Below are 11,666 nucleotides of genomic sequence, written 5' to 3' on the forward strand. Positions count from 1 at the left end.
GGTGAGTCCTACCACCATGGGGGACCCCACCGGGGTGAGTCCTACCACCGTAGGGGACCCCACCGTGGTGAGTCCTACCACCATGGGAGATCCCACCGTGGTGAGCCCCACCACCGTGGGGGGCCGCACCACCATGGTGAGCCCCACCTCCGTTGGGGGCCCCACCACTATGGTGGGTCCCACCTCCATGCGAACCCCCTCCACCATGGTGAATCCTACCACCGTGGAGGCCCCCACCACCATAGTGAGGCCTATCACCATGGTGGGCCCCATCACGATGTTGCTCACCACCATGGCGGGCACTCTCCTCATGAAGCCCACCACCACAGAAGGCCTCTTCATCATGGAGAGGCCTATTCCCACCATTCCTACGTGGAGCCCTACCATGATGACATACCTGGCTACATTAGTGAGCACCACCGTGGCCACCACGATGAGCACCACCACAAGGAGCACCACCACGGTGAGCACCACCATGGTGAGCACCACCACGGTGAGCACCACCACGGCCACCATGGCGAGCACCAGCACAGGGAGCATCACCACGGTGCACATCCTCACGATTATCTCCAAGGCGATCACCACTATGGGGTGCACCATCATGGTGGCTCTGAAGTCTTTGGCCCACACAAGTCCTACAGCATGGCCAGAGCCTCCCTCGACTCCACCCATTCTTGTGTATTAGCCCGCCAACCGAGCATAGGACGCATACAGAACTTGATGCGTTCCCGCAGTATGATTCATATACCGGGCGCACAGGTCTCCAGCAAAGTCCATCCTCAGGATTCTTCCTCTAAATCCTCGGAAAGCTGGGCCGAAGAAGATGAGCAATTTCAGAAGCGCAAAGGTGAGTCTTTGCTCACCGTCCTCCCCCTCCCCCCGCAAATCCCACTGCCTGGCCCAGATTCCAGACCTAACCGGGCCCTGCACTGAACATCCACAGGTCACATGGCTTAACTCTCCTCTGCGTGTCTATTCCAATGGCTACTCGCTCCCCTGACTGCTCATCATCCAAACTTTTCTTCCTTGAGCTGTGCACCTCTTCGGGGGTTGGTTTGTTCATTTGGTCATTGCTTCACGGCTTCACACATTCACTTCTCGAACATTTCCTCTTGTCTAATACGGGGCCTGGCCTGCCTGGGCCCTGGAAGCACAGGAAACGCAAACCCTGTCCTCAGGGAGTTCCAAGGCTGGGGGTGGACACTTAAGCCACCAATTCCAGACCCCCCAGCGGTGGGGGCCTATCCTCCCTATCAGAACAGTTACCACTGTGGATTCTATTTGTCCACATTTCCCCCACTAAACTGTGAGCCTCTTGAGGACAGAGACCGGGAATGAGTGCCTGAACGAGGGTCTTGTGTGAGGGCAGGGAGGGACCTCGGCTGTTAACACCCAATCCCCCAAACTTAGTCCCTAGTGGTCCACTGAACATGGCAACAGTTTCACGAACATCAGAGAGGGATAGGTGTCTAACTGGATGGGGTAGGGAAGGGTAGCCAAGAGGAGAAGACGTTTCAGCACAATCCTAAAGGGAGAGGGAGAGTTCACCATGCGGGTGCAGTGGTGAGGAGGGGCGGGTTTTCCGGGTGTAAGTTGGCATGTGTGTAAAGAGAGGCATGGAGGTGTAGGAGCCTGAGCCCTCGTGATGTGCTCAAGAAGCCCCTAAACCCCAAACAGGTTGGCACCTGCCATGGAAGGGGTCAGGCCTGTGGCCCCAATACCAGCACAGGACTAGCATAGCGGCACCTTAGGGAGTGAATGGCAAGCAAGCAGACAGTCGTGAAGATGAACCCTGACCCAGCCTGGGAGGGTGCCAGGATCCCCATGCCCACTTCCCACACAGACTTGACCTTCTGGCTCCCTTACAGCTGGCCGTACCCAGCGGCCCCACAAGAAGCTGCACACCTTGTACCTCTGCTATTGGTTGTGGGAAAAATTAAGCTACTTCATTCAGGACCTCAGGAGAATGCTCAGGAATCTGATTGAGTCCCTGGCCTTCGAAGCCTTCATCTTCCTCGTTGTCTGCCTCAACACCATCATGCTGGTGGTCCAGACCTTCGCTGAAGTCGAGATCCGGGGCGGTAAGAACCAGGGAGCCCTGTTCACGTGGAGAAGGCCGTTGATGTTGTTCCAGGCCTCCTGTGGGCCTTAACCAGTGCTAGGAGATTTATATAACTTATTTGATCCTCACCTTTGGGAAGTAGACGACATCACCAAGCATTGGAGATGAGGTTCAGAGAGATCGCTGAGGTCAACCAGCCAGCCGGAGACAGAAAGGCCCCCTAAACTGAAGGATGTGCTTGTCATTTGGGGCTACAGCCACCAGATGGCGCATCTGTTCTAAATATGCGGCCCTGCGCCGGGAGCGTGCCCTGAACCCAGGTTTACCAGGAGGGCCTGGAGACCCGGAGGAGGCTGCCCTGGGGTGAGAGCGGAAAACCTGGAAAGGCAGCCAGCAACACCTCGGGGAGCAAGATGCAGGAAAGGACCTGCCACAGAGCACGTAAACTAAGGAGAGAAGAAGAACGGCTGATGTTTCTTTCGTGCTCGCGGTTTTAGGCTCCCTTCTAAGCACTTTACTGTGTTAAATGCATTTAATGCTTATGAACTCTCTATCAGGCAGGCTGCATTGTCGCTATTTTACAGGCAAGAAAACTGAGGCACAGAGCAGTTAGGACACACAGCCATTAGAGCAGAGCCAGGTTCTCCCTAAATGGCTGTGTGTGAGGTTCTAGTGGAGAGGAGGAGAGAGGGGCCAAGGTTGCTGGGGATGGTCCTGAGCAAGCCCCTGGTGTCCCCGCAGAGTGGTACTTCATGGCCTTGGACTCCATTTTCCTCTGCATCTACGTGGTGGAAGCTCTGCTCAAGATCATGGCTCTGGGCGTCAATTATTTTTATAACTCCTGGAACAATCTGGGTGGGTGACGATGTGGCCTCTGTGTGTGTGTGTGTGTGTGTCTAGTGGGAGCCACTGCATTGCCTAGGGGAAGCTGAGGACAAAAGGGGACAGGGACAGAAGGTGTTGGCGCTGGGAGGACTGTGGGTCTGGGCCAGGAGCCTGGCAGGAACCTGTCACACCCAGGCCCCCCTGCGCCCCCCAGATTTCTTCATCATGGTCATGGCAGTGCTGGACTTCATGCTCATGCAGCTCAACTACCTCTCCTCACGCACCATCTACCACCAAAGCTTTCGGATCTTCAAGGTCTTCAAGAGCCTGCGGGCCCTGAGGGCCATCCGGGTCCTGCGGAGGCTCAGGTCAGCCGGCCACAGCTGCCTACCCTGATGTGGGGACTCTGAAGGAAGTGGGGACACAGGCCTGCGCTCCTGGGGGATCTGCTTTGCCCTGCTCAAGGGATGGGACTGATCGGCCCACTGGTCAGTCTCCTGCCATCGCTAGGATCAACCTCTTCGTTTTCCAGAGAGGGGTTGGGACTCCTCCCAGGTCACTAGCAAATCAGGGACTTCCTGCCCTCAGTGTCAGCTCTGGCTTCTGGGCACAGAGCACCCCCCCTGCTGATCCAGTCTCCCTGCCCATCTCTGTCCACAGCTTCCTGACCAGCCTCCAGGAAGTGACCGGGACCCTGGCCCGGTCCCTGCCGTCCATCACTGCCATCCTCATCCTCATGTTTACCTGCCTCTGTATCCTGTGCTGTGGGGGCTGGCGTGGGAGCCTGCGGGGCTGCCGTAGAAAGGGTTGGGGGGAAGCAACCGGGAGCGGGGGTGGGGGGCTAGGCCCCTGTGAGCCTGGCTTGGCCCTGAACGGCCAGTCCTCTTCTCTGTGGTGCTGCGAGCCTTGTTCCGCCAGTCTGACCCCAAGCGCTTCCAGAACATCTTCACGACCATCTTCACCCTCTTTACCCTGCTCACCCTGGACGACTGGTCCCTCATCTACCTGGATAGCCGGGCCCAGGGTGCGGCAGGCCCCAGGCCGGGTGGAGGGCAGGGGGCTGGCTGGGCAGGCAGACCCTGAGGGCTCAGCTCCCCCATCTGCAAAGTGGGGCTTCTGATGCTTGCTGCCCGGGTGAGGGCCGGCAAGGAACTCACAGCTCGAACAACCCCCTCTGTCCAGGCGCCTGGCACATCATCCCCATCCTCATGATTTACATCATCATCCAATACTTCATCTTCCTCAAGTGAGAACCCCGCCCCTGCTCTGCTTTGCCCCACCACCTAAACCCGGGGCGCCCCCTCCCCAGCCCGCTCCCCTTGGTCATGCCACGATGAGGCCAGAGGAGGGTGCAGGGCCTCTCCTACAGCCTCCTCATTGAGAGTACCCCACTGTCCCCCCCAAAGCCTGGTGATTGCTGTCCTGGTGGACAACTTCCAGATGGCACTGCTCAGAGGCCTGGAGAAAGTGAAGCAGGAGGTACTGAGTGGGGCAGGGCAGGTGGACCAATCCGAGAGACACGAGGAGGGAGGCACGGAGGTTGGAGGGGAGGGAGGAGGATGCTCCAGGGATGGGCAGGCCTGGGACTCTGGCAGGACCGAGGCCTCTTCTTCCCAGAGGGCCGCCTGGATCCATGAGAAGCTGCTGGATGACTCACTGACAGAGCTCCGCAAAGCAGGTACCGCCCTCCCTCCTGCCACAATCAGACACGCAATTCCAGGCTCGGGTTTAGAGTCTTAGAGCCAGAAACTCAAGAGAACTTTCAGAGTTTAGAACTTTGGTCCACAGAGCTCTGAGACAATCCTCCAAAGACCACTTAAACTGATCATCAGTTCTTAAAAGACCCATTTGCAAAATGACTAATTAGCCAAATTAGGATTCACCGAACACCTGTTTCTATTAATAACTCATAAAGTTTATAGCCGTTGGTCTGACATGGGATGGTTTCAACTGCCTTTTTTTGAGGGCTTTGTCAAGGTGTTATACATACTTGTCTGGAGTCGCTCAAAGTGGCTTGAGAGGCTACAACAATGAGTTTCCCACTCCTGTTCATTTTTACACACCTGACTTTCCGGGTGAATTGATTTTGAGCCAGTTGCTTGCTTCCTGCTTAAAGATCTTCAGAACTTTAGAATCCAGAATTCCACTCTTAGGATCATCAACACCAGAGAACTAAGGATCATCAGGGTCACCTGGTCCCTCACCTGCCCTCTCCACTGGGGACAGATACTCAGTGCAAAAAAGATTAAGCAAAAAGCAGACTTAATTGGCTCAAATTACATAGCAAATTGAGGGCGTGTGGGCTTTCAGGAAAGGCTTGATCCAGGACTCAATGATGGCTGGCATTTGGTCTCCTTCTCTCTGTCTGCTCTGTAGCCCTCTGCGTGGTTTTGTGCTTAGAGTGGCTCTTCCCTTGGGGTGGGGAAATGGCCACCTGCAACTCTAGTCCCAGATCCTCCCAGTTCAGCCATCCCTAGCACTCAAGTAGAGAGATCCTCTTCTTCAGCAGTTCCAACAAAGTCCCAGAAATGAGTATCCTTTACTCCCATTGATCACCTGCCTATTTCTGAACCAATCACTATAGCCAAAAGTACAGGCTGTTTGGATCGGCCTTGGAGTCACAGGTCCTTGGAGCTGGGGAGTGGGGTTAACCCCAGTTAGACAACATGGACCAAAAAGGGAGGGGGGTAGTTCCTCAGGAACACTGGGAGACTTTTACCAGAAGAAGAGGGAATGGATTGTGGACAAACAACAAACAAACAAAACTGCTACGTGCTCCATGCCCGGAGAAGCAATCTCTTTGGGGGCATCTTGGACAAAAACTCCTTTTGAATTTCAAACCCAGTTTGAATATCTCCATGCCATACGAGGTTTCCTCCATCCACTCCCAATCCAGGCGTCTTCCTGACCTCCCCCTTCTTTACATGCAGAGCCTGTAGAGGAGATGAGTGAACACACCAAACAGAAGCAGCTCATGGAGAAGAAATTTGGGACCATGACTGAGAAGTAAGGAGATGCGAAGAGAGGGGAGGCCTCCAGTCTAAGGGGAGAGGTCTGCGGGCCTGACCCATGGGCCAGTAGGGAAAGGGACATTGCCCAACACTCCAGAAGGGGGCACAGAGTGCCAAGGCTCACGTAGAGCTGTGGGTGGGTCATGAAGACCATGAGAGGCTTCTACTCATCCAGCGTTATCTTGTGCTACCAAGAGAATCCCACCAACAGCACCTAAAGGGCCGTGAGAGCCCCTCTGAGGCCAAGGGCTAAGGGCAGGGGCAGCCGACGGGACCTGGAAGAGCAGTGATTCTGATCATGTTTTTACTCAAGAAGCATCCCTGACCCCTGCTCTGGGCTGGGCCCTCTGAGGACTTCAGGGACTCCAGGAGGACACAGACTAGCCCCTGCCAGGAGGGCCCCACATTTAAAGCCCTGTGCTGGCCAGGGAGGGTGGGTGGACTTCAGCTAGGTGGAGGGATGAGGAGGGTGGTCAGGGAGAAGCTTGGGTAAAGGCCTGGAAGGCAGATGGGCAACACTCCACACCTGTTGACCTGAGTGGCCAAGGGGATGCCCGGGGACTCGTGGCTGTCCTCACGACTGGGGGACCTGGGCTCCTGCTGCCTGGCTCTCAGGCCTGGATCCCCAGAGAGCCTTCTCTCTGAAAGCTGGGCCCCACCCCACCACGTCCTGACTAGCTCCAAACCAGTGAACAGGGCTGCCTGACTGCCACCATCCTCGGGCTCTCCGCGCCCACGATGGAGCCCAAGCCCCAGAGGCCCTCCGTGATCACGTGGCAGCCACCACCTCGTGCATCCTTGCCCTACCCACACAGTTTCCCAAGTGTAGCACATACCTCTCCACCCCCGGGCCTTTGCCCACACTGTTCTCTCTGCCTGGAATATTCTCTGGCTGCCAATGCCAGGCTCAAGTGACCTAGAGTTGGGAGAGCTGAGTTCTAATCCTGCTTGCTTCACCTCCTGGCCACTCTCCCGTCCACCTCCACGTGCCTGCTTGTTGGCCACTGGCCTAGTCTAGGCCCTTGCTGCCTTTGTGATACTTTCCTTGGGGTTTCTTGGCCTCCAAACTCTTCCCCACTGGTCCACCTCCACCAAGAGTGGTTTCTGGTTTTTTGAGGTGGTGGTCGTGGTTGGTTTTTATCACAAGTGTTAACACACTTGGCTTGCTGTCCTGACTCTGCCACAGAGTTTCTCTGTTTCTTGTTCATTTCCATGTCCTCAGAGCACCTCGTAGTCTTAATTGATTTCAGTGTTATTTGATGGATGGATTGAGAAGACAGGCGGGCAGTGAAGGAGTTAATGAATGGGTAGTCACTGGGTGTGGCTGGGGATGTGGGTGGATGACCGACTGCACAGCATGGTGAAGGGGTGGGGAGTCCAGGGAAGAGCAGGCCGATGGAGGGATAGGTGAGCGAGTGAAAGTCTGGGGTGGTTGGACGGGTGAGTGAATGACGAGGTAGATGGGTGGATGGATGGGTGAGTGGTTGAGCGGCTGCACAGAGAGGTATGGTGTAATCGGAGGGGCAAGCAGATGGGTGGATGGATGGAAGGATGGATGGTTGGGAGGGTAAACAATGAATTGTCAGAATTCTCTGTGGTACAGGCAGACACGGTAGCTTTTTAATATGTGGAAAAGGACACATGCCACAAAAGGCCACACTCAGAAAAGTCACGCCATGGCTGGGAATGGAGGTGTAGGGTGATGAAAATGTGTGGGTGAGGTGAGCAAGAAAGAAGAGCCATCGGGGGGCTCTGGGGGCCCAGCAGGCCCCGCCAGGCAGGTCGGCCCAGCCCCACCTCTGCTCCCCTCCCACTCCCAGGCAGCAAGAGGTGCTCTTCCACTTTCTGCAGCTGGTGGCCGGGGTGGAACATTATCAGCAGAAATTCCGCTCCCAGGCATCCGTCATTGACGAGATTGTCGACACTACTTTTGAGGTGAAGCGGGCAGGACAGAGGGGAGGGGCCAGAGGGGGGAGGACACTGGAAGGCCAGGTTTGGGGGGCTCGTACCCAGAACTGGCCCTGAGTAACAGTCACACGGGCATTCGGGAAGGCAGAGGCTGGCACTGTTTCAGTCACCCCCCCATCCCACCTCTGCAGGCTGGAGAAGAGGACTTCCGGAAGTGACCCCTGGGGAGGGACACCGGATGCAGACTTCAACCTCTGGCAAGTTTCCCACCAGAGTAGGTCAGGACAAGTGCCCAAATCTTCTGGAATGGTCATCAGGACTGCAGGGCTGGGCCCCGACAGTTTTAAAACCCTAGGTGGCTCTGTGTCCTCACTGGCTGGGCCAAGGCACAGGGCAGGGGGACTTGTGTATGCACACGTGTGTGTGCACACTCAAGTGTGTGTGCCTGAGTGTTGCATATGAAAGGCGCTGTTCTTGGAGCCCCTCTAGCCCCGCCAGGGCCTGGCCTCCTAGCACTGCATTAGCCACAGCCAGAGGGGTGACGTGGAAAGTGGCCCAGGTCAGTGCTGGGGCGGGCAGCGGACAGGCCCCCTGCTTTCTGGAGGAGGGCATGTCTGGCCCAGAAGTTGAAAGAAAAAGAACAGGCTGGAACAGCCCACTGTTGTCGGGGCCTGGGGGACCAGTAGGCTCTGGAAACCCGGGCTCTGAGCCCAGGAACTTGGCCTACCAGGCCCCTCAGCATCCAGTATAAGGATATCATGAACCCAGAGATCAGAGGTCATTTCCGAATCCTGTCCCGCCAGGAGTCACACTAAAGGGCCTCAGTGGAGGAAGTGAGAGCAGAGGCTGCTCAAGTCCTTCTGGTTTCGGGGTTACGGTGGGGGTGGGGGCGGGGTGGGGACATGGGTCCGGGTGTGTGGAATGGAGGGGGTGCTGTTAGAGGAACTTTGACGAGGCTCACAGTTGTTCCCATCCTTTCATGATTCCCCCTCACCTGGATGCCCAGAGCCCCTGTCCCCACAGCTGGGGGTGGCAACAGGGTACTGACCCAGGTCCCAAGTGCCTGGGCCTGTGCTGGGTGCTGGAGACCTATGACTGAGTCAAGTTCAGCCCAACCCTGGCCATGGGGGCTCCCCATCCAGAGGGGGGTCTTCCACCGTCTACAACACGCCCCTCGCCTCCTCACCTCTAGTAGAGTGAAGCCAGCGTGCAGTGCAGGCTGCAGAGAGTTAGGACTGGGACTCGGGAGTTGGGGCTGGGGAGTGACAGGCAGTTTTGCCAGCTGTCCCCTACGCCTAGGCTGGGCCAGACAGTGGTGAAGCCTCCGGGCCCCAGGACGGAAGCAGCACCCCCCCTGCCCGGCCCAGCTGACGGCGCTGGCTGGCCCTGGGCCCAGGGATAGACTGCAGAGGAAATGCCATCTTGGATTGGGGCACAGATTCCGGGGTGGAGAGGCCACCTGGAGGATATCTCCAGGCCTCGCCTTACCCCACCACCTCACACATTCATTCAACAAGCATTTCCTCCCACCTACCCAGTGCCAGCCCCATGCTGGAGGCTCCTGCTCCGTGGCACCCTGGAGCCCTTCCAAACAGCAGCCCCACCGCCCGGCCCTGGGCCGTCTGAGCCGCCAAATCTGACAGGCCTGAGCGGAAGCAGGACTGGAGTTTCCCCTGCATTCCTCACTCCTGTCAAACGCAGCCCCTCACTCCTCAGACTTCCACGTGAGTCGAGTCTACTTTCCACGTCTCCACCGCCACCCCAGTGTGGCCCAGTGTGGCCTCCGAGAGTGGAGGGCAGGGCCTGGGAGCTGGGGCCGTTCCTCATTAGGTCCCAGCACTGGGCAGGAGACCAGACAGGCACAAGCGGGGTGTCAGGCCTTGCCTGGAGGGGCAGTGGGCAGGGGTGCTCTCCAGAGCCACCGTGGTTCTGCCTGCCTGGGCCTGGTGGTGCCCACACCTTGTGTTCCCAAGGGATCCTGTGACTGCCTGTCCTGTCCCAGGTGTGGGACAGCTCTGGGTGGGGCATGTGGGCTTCTGGGGTTGTGTGTTTGGGGGTCTGTGAATACATCTCCAGGCTGTGCCTCTGGGACAGAGGTGTTGTTTCTGCGTGTTTGTGTCTATGCTTCTGGGTTGCCAGGTTGTGTGTATCTGTGTTTTTCTAGATATGTCTGTGGTGTCTGGGAGCATCTGAGTGTGCATTGTGGGTTTCTGTATGTGTGTGTCTGGTGTGTTGAGGAGCTCTGGGGGGTGAGTGTGTACAGCAAAGATGAATTGCAGCCACAAATCCAGGTGTGCAAAAAATGTTGCAAAACTGTTTTCTTTAAATGACATTAAATTGCATCTGTCCCCTCATCCCTCCTGTGGACAGTAGATTTGCCGTTGGTCCCCTTGGCGCTCCCTCTCCAGCCCCTTCCAGGGGTCTTTCCCAGAGCAAAGCATTGGGAAGTCCCTCTGGTGTGTGGCCCACAGTGTGTACTTGAGAGCCACTGTCCCAGTCCTCATGGTCTCTTGGCTGCAGGTGCTCTGCCATCTCTGGGCCACATGTGGGTATAGGCATCTCCCAGGCTGGGAGCTCAGTGGCCTGGGGCCTGGCTGGCTGAACCCACTTGTACCACTGAGCAGTCGTGGGAGCTGAGAGGGAGCCACGCTCAGGCGCTCCGCAGAGTATCCCCACCGCCTACCCCTTTCCAGTGCTGGGGCAGCCCTGTCCTATAACTTTGTCTCCCACCCCTTAATTCTGAGGATACGTGGAGGCTCTGGAGGTTTGTTCCTCTGTGTTTGTGATGCTGGAGTGTTTAGGGGACTCTGGATTTGGGGGCGGAGCTTTGCACCCTCAGCACTTTCTGGGCTGGGACAGCAGAAGGTCAGCTGGGGGTGGGACAGGCGCCCCGGCAGCTGGGGTCAGGAGGAGCTGCCAGCAGTGGGAGTGGAGGACAGGAGAGGAGCAGGAGTGAAGCACTCAGAAGAGACCCATTCAAGAAGCAGTGTTAGCAATTTATTGCCACAGATGTGGCCCAGGGACCTGAAGTGCCCTCCAGCGAGATGCCCGTTTCTGCCTGGTCCCGCCGGCTCCCTCCCACTCCCACGCCACAGGGGTCTACTGCATGGGCACGCAGTCATGCTTTAGAAGGCTGGAGGTGTTCTGCCAGGGTACCACGAGCACCTCAAAGTCGCAGCGCAGCTTCTGCAGATAGAGCGTGGGGAAAGGAGGAGTGGTGAGCCCAGCTGAGGCCTGACTCCTCCCAACAGTCAGCCCTCTCTCTCTCTCGTAACAGTGCCTGCGACTACGCTCCGGAGCATGAGAGGGGCAGTCACTGGTCCAAGGGACATCGAGTCAGAGGGCCAAGACTAGATCCCAGATCTTTCTAGCCAGCACCCTCACTCCAGTGGGAAGCCCCAGTTTCCTCCTCTCTGCGCCCCACCCTGGCCTGAGTCATCCAGAAGGCAGGGACAGGTTCAGCCAGACATCAGCCTGGCCAGCCAGACCAGTTCAGGCTGGACACCCAGAGGTCTCGGGGGCTGCGCAGGGGTGTGTGTGTGGGGGGGGGGGCTGTTACCTCCTGCTGCTCTCCCACAGCCAGAGGGCAGGTGGTGAGGTCTCCAGCCATAGTGTTCTTCCTGCAGGCTGTGCTCGCCATCTCCAGGGTCAGGTAGTACTTGACACCAGCCACCAGCTGAGACGGAGGCAGGGGCAGGTCAGGGGTGCCAGCAGACAACCCTTGAGCCGGACCTCCCCTCTCTCCACACCCTCCCATCTCCCATTCCCTTCCCCCTGGACACATTCAACATGCTGGCCTTGGGCTTCAGACTTGGGAAGCTGGGGGGGGGGGGGGGGGGGGGGGGGGGGGGGGGGGGGGG

The 11,666-nt window shown here is 57.5% G+C and overlaps 2 protein-coding genes across 2 annotated transcripts in view; one reads left to right on the forward strand and one right to left on the reverse strand.

Annotated features, from left to right (window-relative positions):
• Window positions 1-16: 16 nt before the first annotated feature.
• CATSPER1 (cation channel sperm associated 1) lies at window positions 17-8,191 on the forward strand. The gene is made up of 13 exons (XM_046644102.1): window positions 17-351; window positions 411-847; window positions 1,869-2,081; window positions 2,804-2,917; window positions 3,102-3,255; window positions 3,548-3,639; window positions 3,768-3,911; window positions 4,070-4,133; window positions 4,294-4,366; window positions 4,505-4,565; window positions 5,818-5,893; window positions 7,719-7,833; window positions 7,998-8,191. The coding sequence occupies exons 1-13, from the start codon at window positions 17-19 to the stop codon at window positions 8,022-8,024; spliced, it is 1,905 nt and encodes a 634-aa protein (XP_046500058.1). The 3' UTR covers window positions 8,025-8,191.
• A 2,590-nt stretch (window positions 8,192-10,781) lies between these two features.
• The window catches only part of CST6 (cystatin E/M), a 1,671-nt gene continuing 786 nt past the window's right edge, over window positions 10,782-11,666 (reverse strand). The window contains exons 2-3 of the mRNA XM_046642844.1: window positions 11,366-11,482; window positions 10,782-10,992 (exon numbers count right to left, since the gene is read on the reverse strand). Coding sequence (XP_046498800.1) covers window positions 10,906-10,992; window positions 11,366-11,482 — 204 coding nt within the window. The 3' untranslated portion in view covers window positions 10,782-10,905. The remainder of the gene's footprint in view (window positions 10,993-11,365; window positions 11,483-11,666) is intronic.

This window comes from Equus quagga, chromosome 17, assembly GCF_021613505.1.
Source record: "Equus quagga isolate Etosha38 chromosome 17, UCLA_HA_Equagga_1.0, whole genome shotgun sequence".
Classification (NCBI taxonomy): Eukaryota; Metazoa; Chordata; class Mammalia; order Perissodactyla; family Equidae; genus Equus; species Equus quagga.

What these genes read in the sequence shown, in the direction of transcription:
- CATSPER1 (XM_046644102.1), top strand. Translation starts at nt 17, where the DNA reads ATGGGGGACCCCACCGGGGTGAGTCCTACCACCGTAGGGGACCCCACC. An exon ending in CAATACTTCATCTTCCTCAA is followed by an intron (nt 4,134 to 4,293) that starts GTGAGAACCCCG and finishes TCCCCCCCAAAG; the next exon opens with CCTGGTGATTGCTGTCCTGG. An exon ending in GACAGAGCTCCGCAAAGCAG is followed by an intron (nt 4,566 to 5,817) that starts GTACCGCCCTCC and finishes CTTTACATGCAG; the next exon opens with AGCCTGTAGAGGAGATGAGT.